The 11,059-nt window shown below is 48.8% G+C and overlaps 3 protein-coding genes across 3 annotated transcripts; 1 reads left to right on the top strand and 2 right to left on the bottom strand.

The window, feature by feature from the left end:
* Positions 1-2,530: 2,530 nt before the first annotated feature.
* CC84DRAFT_1260544 (uncharacterized protein) lies at positions 2,531-4,913 on the top strand. The gene is made up of 4 exons (XM_018184994.1): positions 2,531-2,614; positions 2,669-3,982; positions 4,053-4,439; positions 4,489-4,913. The coding sequence occupies exons 1-4, from the start codon at positions 2,585-2,587 to the stop codon at positions 4,741-4,743; spliced, it is 1,986 nt and encodes a 661-aa protein (XP_018035720.1). The 5' UTR covers positions 2,531-2,584; the 3' UTR covers positions 4,744-4,913.
* A 1,021-nt stretch (positions 4,914-5,934) lies between these two features.
* Positions 5,935-6,460, bottom strand: CC84DRAFT_835182 (uncharacterized protein). Its single transcript, XM_018187596.1, has 2 exons — positions 6,173-6,460; positions 5,935-6,125 (listed from the first exon to the last, which is right to left on the bottom strand). The coding sequence occupies exons 1-2, from the start codon at positions 6,374-6,376 to the stop codon at positions 6,045-6,047; spliced, it is 285 nt and encodes a 94-aa protein (XP_018035719.1). The 5' UTR covers positions 6,377-6,460; the 3' UTR covers positions 5,935-6,044.
* Positions 6,461-7,251: 791 nt separating this feature from the next.
* On the bottom strand, positions 7,252-8,332 carry CC84DRAFT_1206769 (glutathione S-transferase). Its single transcript, XM_018182056.1, has 2 exons — positions 8,039-8,332; positions 7,252-7,894 (listed from the first exon to the last, which is right to left on the bottom strand). Exons 1-2 carry the CDS (start codon positions 8,165-8,167, stop codon positions 7,346-7,348), a joined length of 678 nt encoding a protein of 225 aa, XP_018035718.1. The 5' UTR covers positions 8,168-8,332; the 3' UTR covers positions 7,252-7,345.
* Positions 8,333-11,059: the final 2,727 nt, after the last annotated feature.

Here is an 11,059-nt window from a genome sequence, read left to right as displayed (position 1 = left end):
TTAGGACGATGACTCTAAAAGGGGGGGTAATGTTATAATTATATAGAATTACTATAGGAAGATAAAGGTGATATGCAGGAAGAACCTAGTAGAGGATCTAGAGGCTAACGCACTAAAGGACGCTAAGTGACCATCCTAGTTATATTAGTGTAAGTGGTTATGTAACTATGCTCCTACTAAGAGAACCTTAGTGAGGGAGTAGGAAGGTACTCCCACTAAGGAGGCATTAGTGAGGGAGTAAGATACTCCTAGAGAAGGTTGCTCCCACCAAGGAAGCGTTGGCGAGGGAGTAGACCAGGACTATAAAGGATAGGAAGATGGGTATATAGTCTTAGATATTCTTTAAACATTTCTATTCTTTATAGTTAACTTTGAAAGCTTGCTTTTATATCTAAATTAAAGCCACTTATCTCTATACGAATTATTAGCCTTCTCTTAATATTTATTGCATCGTACTATCGTATGGTATAGGATATTCACCCAACCCCTTTTGGTACCGCCGTCCCTCACGCTCAAATCACTGAATACCCGCAAGGTCCGAACCTACGGTTAGGTACGTGGAAACCCCTTGTAACACCGCATTGGTAGGTAGTCGTTATAATCACCTTGGTGCACATGGTCGTTGGTAGGCGTTATGTTCTAGGATAGAGATATAATAATGCTTGTGTTGGTAGAGAGATACAAGCTAGAGAAGCGTTGCGAGTATTTATATATGTCCTCGCCCATGGGCAAAGGGGCGCCATGATGCTTACTAGCCATTCTTAAGGTCACTAGCGCGCGCGAAGACTACCCACTATTAAATAGTAGGCAATTACTATAGCACGCTAATGCATCTGCTTATTAGGCAACAAAGCGCCTATAATTGTCTAAGTCATTACTTCTGTTAGATCAAGCACAGCCGTGTAAATCTAACAGACGTACGTGTGTATTACCCGAACCAAGCAGTCTAAGCCCTAATACCTACGCGCCTCACCCTCGCTCATTTCCCATACCAGGAAATGCTATCCAGTCAACCATAAGGTTTGCAGTCACTTGATGCACAACGCCGCAATAATCGCGCACGCCATGAAACCCGTACCATAGAAGTATAAGCCTTGTAGGGCCTCTAGTCCGTATCTAGGAAAGGAACAACTACGTCGCATCCGTCCCACCCGTTCTTTCCAAACGACATGGAAAGGCTACCAGTTTAAGATGGATCTGCTATGGTTTGCTCTAGATCAAACGACAGTCCGTGTATATGCTTATTGCTGTAGGGGGCTCGCCAGTTCTTAAAGCTGATCGTTATGTTGTCGAAGAACCGGCTCGAGCTTTTCTCGCTAGGGCTAGATTTTGTTCTTTGCCCCCAGGGGCAGCCTTCTGCATTCTTTGCCCCCGGGGGCAACCTAACCCTACCTCAGTGGTACAGTTTAGGGACATAGTATAACCTTGCCGTTGGCAAACCAGCGCCATCTTGGATTATCTTTATCTGGCGTCCCAGCTTGCATCAGGACTTTAACACGAGTGCCGGTACCCTTAGTCTTCTTGCGGTCGACAAGGCTGGCATTTGGATCGTCCTCGTTGGTCGAGTAGCCCGCCATAAACTGCGATCAAAGACCTGCTTAAGCCAGGCCAGTCCTACGTCATCGTTCGACCAGCCAGAGGGCGATGTGGTGAAGTGTACTGAGTGCTTTCTTGGCTTTATATCCTCAACCCAGCTTGATTGTACTGCTTTTCCAACTACCTGATAGATAAGGCCGGGCGGCAGGGCAGATCCATCAGCGCACACAGTCGCCAGGACTGTGACTTACTCACGATTGCTATCTTGGAGTGCTGCCTTGACGCGCTTCTTGTCATATGCGTCCTTACTAAAGATCCTCTTTGACCTGCCAATGACGCCAATCATGAAGCCCTTTTCATCCATATTGTACGTGTTCTCGGCGTCAACGTCATATTCGGTGATTTTGTGCTGCAGAAGCTCAAAGTATAAGCCACACTTGACAGCAGAATCAGCGTTGTGGCGCACGGAGTCCATAGCCGTCGTCCATTGGGATGTAAGTTGATCTTGGTTGCGGTTGATAAAGCGCGTAACCCAGCTCTCGCTCACTGGCTCTCTAGCTATAGCAGCTGCAAAATTTCGTATCATTCCCCTTGTAGGTGGCAGATGTCGGTCTGTAAGTCCTTTGATGTACTTGACAAGCTCCGCCTCTTGTTATAGAATGAGCTTCCGTTGGTCGATTGCCTTTGTCGCAAGAGGGGGCCTGAACGCGCTTATGGTGCCGCGACAACGTTGACCGATCAACGCCATGGTTATCAGCTATTTTTTGGTATACAAGTTTTTCGCCGGGTTTTCAATTGTCGATATCCGCAAGCGCATTATCAATTAGAGTCATCGTTGTTGTGTTGCGACGCGTCAAAGTATAGAGTATTTTGGTGTTATCGGGCGGCACGCGAAGTCGGGCGGCACGCGCACGGACACGTTACCGTAGCGTGCCAAGGTACGGTAACTCCTTTGGGTGACGTAGAAGATTCCCTGCGGGAGTTCCGGTGCGAGCATCAACCCACGAACGCAAAAAGAACCCGCCGGTCAGGTGTCAGTCGTTCCGCAATGGCCTTTAGGATAATGAGGAAGCGCAAGGTTAGATGAAGTAGGTATTAATGTTGTAGCACCCCATCTAACGGAGCTGAGCAGGCCGACGATAGCAGCCCTCCCTCGAACTCAGCGCGCAATGTCCGACCCCGATCTGAGGACAGCTTTCCGCCTCCAAGCCCGCCTGTAATTCCTGAGACCTGTCAGTATCAACTGAAAGTACTTGCAAATATACCAGAAAGCCTGCCCTTTTTTACAGTGACAGCCCTAACGATCTCCAAATCCTGCGCACTCGAGTCCCAAGCGGCACCATATCTAGTGAATACACTCACAGAGGCATTAAGGGATGAGGGTGCAGACCAGAATAAAGTGGATACAGCGAGGGCAATATGGGAAAATAGTCACAATTTATGCAAGGCAAAAGAGATTGGAGCAACACTGGGTACAGTTGATTCTCTGCGAAAAGGGCTCTACTTCCTAATTGAAGGGGCCAAGGAATGTTCCTCATCCCAGGTTACAGCGCAATTACAACGCCGTCTCAATGCTGCCATAGCTGAATGCTTGGCTGGCAAAGACGACGGAATACGCGTTGAGGAAGCTTTCAGCGAGTCAGCAACACCAACCAATCGCGAAGGCAGTCCAGGAGCTTCTAGATCCATCAATAAGGGTCAGAAACCGTCTAGCGAGGCTACGAAGCTTTTTCCAAACTATTTAAGCCATAACGACGACTCTTCAGCGAGCTACCTTGATGGCCCCCAAAGTCGAGCGTCAAATGAAGGCAATCAGGGGAGTGTGGCGAGAGAAGCCACTAGTGCTTGTTTGGACACTATCGACCAGCTTATTTCGGACGGGGCAAAAGCAGCCGAGGCTCGACTCTCGGCTGCTCCCTACGGAGGAGAACAGCAAGACAGTGGAAATTCTGACTCACAGTCAAAGGCCGATATCTTGGCATTACTAGAAGCTGGTCTCAGTGGTCCTATAGTACCTTTTGCTACTAATTGGCTGCGCCAGGAGAGCAGCAGCACACCAAATAGCGAAGTTTCCTCGTCTGAGGCACTTCTGAACAAGCAACCTGCAGATGGAGCGAAGGACTTCCTAACTCCAAGCGACACAAAGTCCCTTAAGGCGGTCCCGTCTATTAATGGCGCACCTCCTATCAGGGTAGCAAGAATACCGTATATCGATATGGGGTACAACGAGGCTCTAAAACAAGAGCCACGAGTCAAAAGGGAATATATGTCTTTGGATTCTAATCGGGTCTTCTCCGATCAAGCTGGCCCAAACTTGGCGTATGGCACAGCTTCTACTGGAAATGCCGGATACAAGCTCGTGATAGGTGGCCACACACAATCAAAACGACGCTTACCGGACCGTCCGCTGTCTGAACACATATCATCTGGAAACATACATGACAAGGTACATAGGCATCGTCGCACTCTTTGAGACGGCCCTCACAGACGTATTATTTATGGCTGACTCGATGCAGGGTTCATCTCAGTCGATCCCGGATCGCTTGACCTGTTTCTTTTGGTTCTCCCAAGGCTTCTGTAAAAGGGGAGATCGTTGCAAATTCCGCCACGAATTGCAGGACTATGTTGCGAGCTACCCAAAAAGTGGCGACATGCCCATAAAGGTCATTCCCATGAGTACTATGGAGGAGACAAGGAAGGCCACGCTTGCCAGTGATCCAAACCACGTGAGCGTACGCGAAGGGCGAAACGATCCGAAGCCAAATTCTGACGCTGCACTCACGGATACCCCTATCTTAGATTTGTTGCTGGATGACTGTATTCCTATTGAGCCTGGCTCAGCTTCTAGAGTTATCTCATCAATTATCTCTAATATAAGGGCGAGGAGGAACTGCTCCCAGGGTGTAAGTCCCTTGCAATTTTGGCGGCTCACACATCTGCTAATATACTTAGGACTTCGTCACGGAGTTGTACGATCACAAAGGCAAGCTTTCTAGCTTTGACCTTGATCGCCATTCTGGACTGCCAAGCAAGCTGGGAGGTGCGATGACCAAAGTCTCTTACAACCCTGATCATACTCGCAGAACGCTCGATGAGATACTAAAGCCGTTTGTGGAAGCGAACAGAAACAAGTTTCCGGACTTGCCAGAGAGGACATTCAAGAAACAGCGTGAAGGAGGCGGAAGATCGCAGGCGAATTGGCCGTAGAAGAACTCCAGCGAGAAGGTTTGACGCCCTGCGATAGAATAAGTTTCGCAGGGGCGGATCTAAACGGTTGGTTTGGCCGGATATGCGTGTTTATTGTTGCAGTAAATGTAGATGTTGGATCCCGTAGTTAGTCTAGCTATTCGCAGCAATGTGCAATATTGATTTCTAGCCAGTCCCAGGCCTTCGGTACACCTCAAGGTTGCATACTCATACGTTGAGTAAATTTCGACGACACAAGCGCATCTTCTCTTCTGGATAACTCCGTCATGTCGCTTACATTTCTGACCGGCAACCGCATATCACAGGTGCTGTGTGCGTGCTGCATAGCGAGGTGCGCCTTACTGTGATCTGTTAATACTGCAGCATGCAAGAGGTAAAAACCGCTGCACCGACGTCACCCTATTCTGCTACGACCTACTCTGTTAAGAACTACTAGCGCTGCTCACGTGCCCAGTCCCGTGCACTTGTCCTGTACCCACGCGATGATCTTAAGGCCGGTCGACCAAGTTAGGGGCGGGCGCGAACGGGCTTGAGGGTGGGCCGGCTATTTTTCGGAAAGCTATGTACATAGTATAGCTCACGAATGCGCGAAGATTGCAGTGCTTTTAACATTACATCGTTTTCGTATTTATGGTTCTCTTCGTGATCATCAGGTAGTAAATCATACGGATGGATGCGTCGCCGAGAAGTTTATTCTCTTGAATACTAGGTTATTCTCTCCACCCTAATTAGCAAAACTACTCCGTCCGCCATCTTCTAACAGCCTTGCTCTGACTTTGACCTTGACGTAAGACCTTAAGGCTTCCTTGGGTGATAAGCGGCTAGGGTTACATATGGCCGGCATTGCGCTAGCCGCAAACAGTAGAGCTCCTCTAGTTTTAAGGCAGATAATCCTCTTAAATAGCTCATTTATAGTCTCCTTAAGATTGTTACCGCGGCCTTTCTCTCGCCCAATATTATCTAAACTTTGTTGCTGAAGAAGAGCAATGTGAGCTGCGAGGGCACGCATCCGCACTAGTAAGAAAAAGCGGTGAATTATGGTGACACTGCAAAGGTCTACGAAAGCCGGTGCGATAGTTGGCTCTTAGGTAGAACAAGGACGCGTACTCCCAAATGTCTTTAAAGCCTTAGTTAATAAAAGCGTGTTGGTAAGCACCAAGGCTTCAGGAGAAGCAGTCATATACTTTGAATAGTGTTATAGTGATTTAATTTTAGCTAGCATGGAGTTGTTTCACTTACTTTATGGGCCTCGTCTAGAGCTATAACCCGACCACAATCTATGCCTTGCTCGAGGAATAGACTTAAACAAATATTAAACAACGAGTAAGCTGTTCAGGCGAGATATATGGGCAAGAGAGATCGACGATCGTGAGCAAGCCGGGCTATAATCCTGTCAGTTCTATCGCAGCATCTACCCTGAAGCCCATACCTTATTTTCCCATAATGTGCCCTTAGAGACCCGAAGCTTTCTGCCTTTCGCTCTATTCTCCATTCGCGGCATGAAGCTCTCTAGAGAAGCCACGCGTTGGTTTAGCGGTGCAAGTTGAGAGGGTGTGAGGTCTGCATCTTGTATCTCTGACTTGAAGGTCTGATAATCGAATTGCGCGCCAGTAGCTTGCTGAGACAATAGCATCTCCCTGTCACGAGAGCAACGAGCAAGATGTCTGAGGCCCAGGTAGGCTAGATTAATATACTGCGTTCGATATCTACGTGTAGGTACAAGACGTTGGATAAGGAGAAAAGGTCCTCTCCCCCCTATCTAGTGTGGATCTATCTTCTCGCTTCGTCGCACGCCCTTGCCAAGGGTGGCTAGCGCCATGTTTTGACCAATCAGCTAGCAGACGGGCCACCCATCTAATAATCTATTGGCTGGCTGCCAGCGCGCGACATCTCTAAGATATACTGCTGCCAGCAGTATATCCATGCTTGTCAGGTAGCCTCTAAGGTTACCGTGACATATAGAGGGCTCACTCGCTTTTATACGCAGTCATTGGGACGGGATAATATTCCACCTAAGGTAGTAACGTCGTACAAGAGGTAGTTGTTATGGGCCAGATGCTCGAGGAGCCAAGATAGCCAGAATGAATATTTATGAATTCACGAAGACTCGAAGTTAAGCTTCTGCTACCGAAGTTATATATCTGCCCCCCGAAGCTAACATCGGGTCCGAGGTCCCAGCCGGTCCTGGGCCGAGACAAGACCTCCAGGGCGTAGCCCATTACAGTAGTTATGCCCTAACATAGGGCCCTTGCGCTCTAACGTAAGGTCATGTAACCTACCAGTATGCTAGGCCGTCACATTACGCAGCGTTTGAGTGTGTTATAATACTTATTATATATCTATACGTTGTAGGTAGCTTATTAGTACTACTAATAGCTTAGCATTAGGTTAGAGGGTAGAAGAGAAGAATACTGTAGAAGGATAAGAGCTATAAGTAGAAGTGAGCGCGACTTAGCGCGTTCTCGCATAATAATATATAGTATTAGGGTTACTATAATAAGTATCTACCACTACTATAAAATATGTTGCTTCACTGAGCTTCTTCCTAATCGTCCTACTCCAGCCAGTATCCTTAATCTCTAAAGTACCACCACCTATTATATTACTTCTTTCCATCCGCAGCGGCCGCAGCCTCCTTGTCAGCGGCCAGTATCCTCTGGGTCGCCGGCCGACTCAGGCAGCGGTCGTACCAGGCGTTGACAGCCTTGTGACTGGTGATCAAATCGCCGTGCCCAACTGCGAAAAGCCTCAGCATCAGCGGGATGTAGTAGAGGTCGATCAGAGTGTAGTTTTCGCAGGCCATGTAGCTCCTCTTCTGCAGTAGATTCTCGGCGGCGTCAAAGTACGTCTCTAGCGCCTGCAGCGAGTCTGCAACGACCTTTTCGTCGGGCGCACCGCCGGTCATGAATTTCTTGATGAACTTCTCAAAGGCGAGCTTCTGCACGGGGTCGGCGAAGTAGAATATCTCAACAGACTGCGCTTCATCAAAGCGCGCCGTGGCTTCGGCGTCGGAGCTCGGCGGCAGAAGCGGGATGGAGTACTTGGTTGCGAGGTATTTGCAGATGGCACGGCTCTCGTGGAGCGTGAAGCCGTCGGGAAAGGTGATGGTGGGCACTTTGCCCCAGGGGTGGCGCATCTTATACTCTTCGGACTAGAGGTTACTGCGTCAGTCGAGCTGTACAGGTCAAGGAATTGGTGATCTATTAACCCAGCTGGAATCTTTAGAGCTCCACACCATGTGACTTTCTTCAAACTTAGGGAGTAGCATTGTTTGCACAAAGGAACGGCGGCTTACCTTTTGCTCCCCCTTAAGGAGATTAAGGAGGACGAGTTCATAGTCAGTAATATTTCCTTCGGCAAGAGTTAAGCGGACACGCATAGTGTTCGTCGAGGTACGAGAGCCGTAGAGAACAAAGGCTGGCATCTTTGCGGTGTGTAGCAGACGTGTCGACGCGAATCTGAGACAGTTCGTAGATCCCAAGTTCAAATAGGTGATGTAATTAGAAGAAAGGAATCTCCACCCCTTATAATTTAACAAATCTATAAGAGCTGTCGACCTCACCTTAGTTTAATTATGGTGTTTGGTTGAGTGTCTGGAGCTTGCTAATATGAACAAAGTGGTTTCAAGTGTTGATTTGCTGACAAAAACACTGCATAACCTCTGCTTACTATTTCTTGGCGCCTTCGTATTTGTGGAAGTGAAGATGTGTGCCTTGCATGCGCTGTGATTCGTCCTATCGGTATTATAGCGGGACCGAGCCTAGTGTTGGACGCCTCATCATGGCTGCGACGATGTGATATTATGGCACTTCGTGCTAATTGGTACACTAGGACTTCCACTTCGCAACATCGTCCCCTTGTTGAGTGTGAACATTGCACTGCTGGTTTCAAGATGCGAGAAGCGTTGATGTTAGTCCTTGCCTTTCACTGGGAGCGAGGCAGAGACTGAACCCCTCGACGGCGGTGGACCCTAAAAGCCGCTGGGAAGGAGCGCTAGGTCCGACCCTAAGTCCCACAAAGCGTGGGGATCGCCTAGACCCTGAAAAATATCTATAGAGTGACTGATGACCCTGGCAGATGCGCCTCAACGGGTTTAGGAAGCCGTACTATTAGGATCCAGATCCAACATAAGGAGGGAGGGACACTTTGTATTCAGCCACCAGCGCGTACACGTGAGGACGCCCTTGTCAACGCTGACTACGCATCAGGGCGCTTAGCGAAGTCACGTGACTGATCTGTAGCAGAGCGCAACAAATCGGTCCCAGGGCTAGTATATAAGAACGCGAGTAGGAACTCTGCGAAAAGCTGCCTATTATCAGCATAAACCTAGGGCTATATTTGTTTCCTATCCTCTCTAACCAAGTTCCTAGCTAGGTACTAGAGAGACAGAATCTCCCAGTACCGAGTCTCGTTCTTCCGTAGATGTGCGACATTGTGCCGAGCCACCATATTTCTTCAATGCAACTGAGAAACCGTTGGTCTTTGCCTTAACCGAATGTGTTACAATATCTTTATAGTCGGTCAACGCATCAGTAGCGCTGTATATGTACACTCGTCGGACCTTGGCGGTGTTCCCCACTTTTTCGTTATGCGACTTGTACCAGCTACTTAACCTCAACCCTCATGGCAGGACCGATCTGGGATGGACGAACGATGCAGTCCATGGTGCTCCTCAATAGCAGTATCTGAGCAGCAGGATAGAGGGCCTGATACTTAGCTATGTACTTAGCGATGTGAGCATCTCTGGCGTCGGTCCAGCTACAGATGATAATGAGTCGCGGTTGGAGGGCTGCATATATACTTGACGCCTCCGATGGCCGGCAGAAGAAGACGAGCGGGTCAAGCTTCTCCATGAAGGAGAGAGGCTTTGTCTTAGTTGCTGGGGCTGGGGCGTTGGATGACATGGTGCTGCAGAGTGCTGTAAAGTGTGAAGAAAGTTTGAAATGAAGTCTGAAGCTTGGCGTGATGTGTTGATAGCGAATACCAAAGCTGGCAAAGCACAAGCTACCTATGGTAAATCAGACTGCGCCATCACGGACTGAAGAGATTCGGATGAACCTCACGGTGCTGCACAATGTAACGAGATGTTGCGTGGAGGGGCGGTTAGCGCCTGCCTGTTTGTTAATGGGGCACGGGGGACGGGGGATGGGGGATGGGGACGAGTGCACGCAAGCGCCTTGGCGGTGCGACCTTCATAGCCCAGGTTTCACGGACTCTCACCTGCATGACTGCGCCCATCCCTACTCCGGAGCAGAGCTCATCACTTCCTTTGTCAACTTTCAAACTGATCGTTGCGAAGCGGCGCTAACCTACCTGCAGGACCAATCGTGTCTCGCCACCCAAGCCTTCTGTCAATCACCTCATTTTCCACATGCGCTGACAGGGACTATGTAGTGGACATTAGCGTGCGGCGCCCGCACATACCACTGTGAGGGAATTAGATCAGCTTCTGGCCACAAGTAGTAATTCTCATTGCAATAGCTGGCTTACAAATAACCCGATATGAACCAGGCCAGAAGTGAATGGAGCTGCGGAAAGTCGATATACGCAACGAAAATACCAAACGTGATCACTGCCAAAAGGAAGACTGAGATGTTGTCAATTAAAGTTAAAGTAGTATGTTGCCGTACTAAAGATAGTATCTTACCAACGGTAACAGGGATATAATAGAGACCGATCTGCTTGGAATTGAAGTAATAGATGGTAGAGTAGATGCATGCATAAGGCCGAGAAATGAAAGATTATAGTAAAGCTGTAGGCGGTGTAAAGACCTAGGAGGAATGAAGGCGGGTGGAAATTTCAGCTAAGTACATATGCTGTCCCATTAATTTAGACAGGATCCGGTCATCTTAGCTCGAAAATAGCCATGTGTAGCGGTCGCAGCAACCCCTTTTGGATTGTTTTTATCCGGGGTCCGGCCTTCATATTAGTCGAGCAATGACCGCGTGCCCTGCGTCTCAAAAACAGTATACGGCTCTTGGATGTCTCCTTATGGAGGGAAGCGTTAGAGCGACCGGTGCCAGGATACAGAGAACGACCCAGAAAGAGCACTTCCAGTCGTGGTCGTACTAATCAAGGACGTAATTTCCAATCAGGGGGCGTAACGACGTTTAAGGCACGCCCACCCGCCCTGCATCTCTCTCGTGTCCCAGAAATCAGATAAGGAACCGGCAGCGACATCCAAGACGCCAGAGCCACTTAGACGAGCCAAAAGCTTAACCACGACTAGGACGACGAAATTGTTTGGGCCTGCGGCGATGGTGTTGAAGATGATAAATAGTGGAAGGCTCGTCCAATAGATCCAGCGACGGCCGTG

Source organism: Paraphaeosphaeria sporulosa, assembly GCF_001642045.1.
Source record: "Paraphaeosphaeria sporulosa strain AP3s5-JAC2a unplaced genomic scaffold CC84scaffold_6, whole genome shotgun sequence".
NCBI lineage: Eukaryota > Fungi > Ascomycota > Dothideomycetes > Pleosporales > Didymosphaeriaceae > Paraphaeosphaeria > Paraphaeosphaeria sporulosa.
The sequence above is the reverse complement of the archived record's forward strand: the minus strand, read 5'-3'. Positions and strand labels throughout refer to the sequence as shown.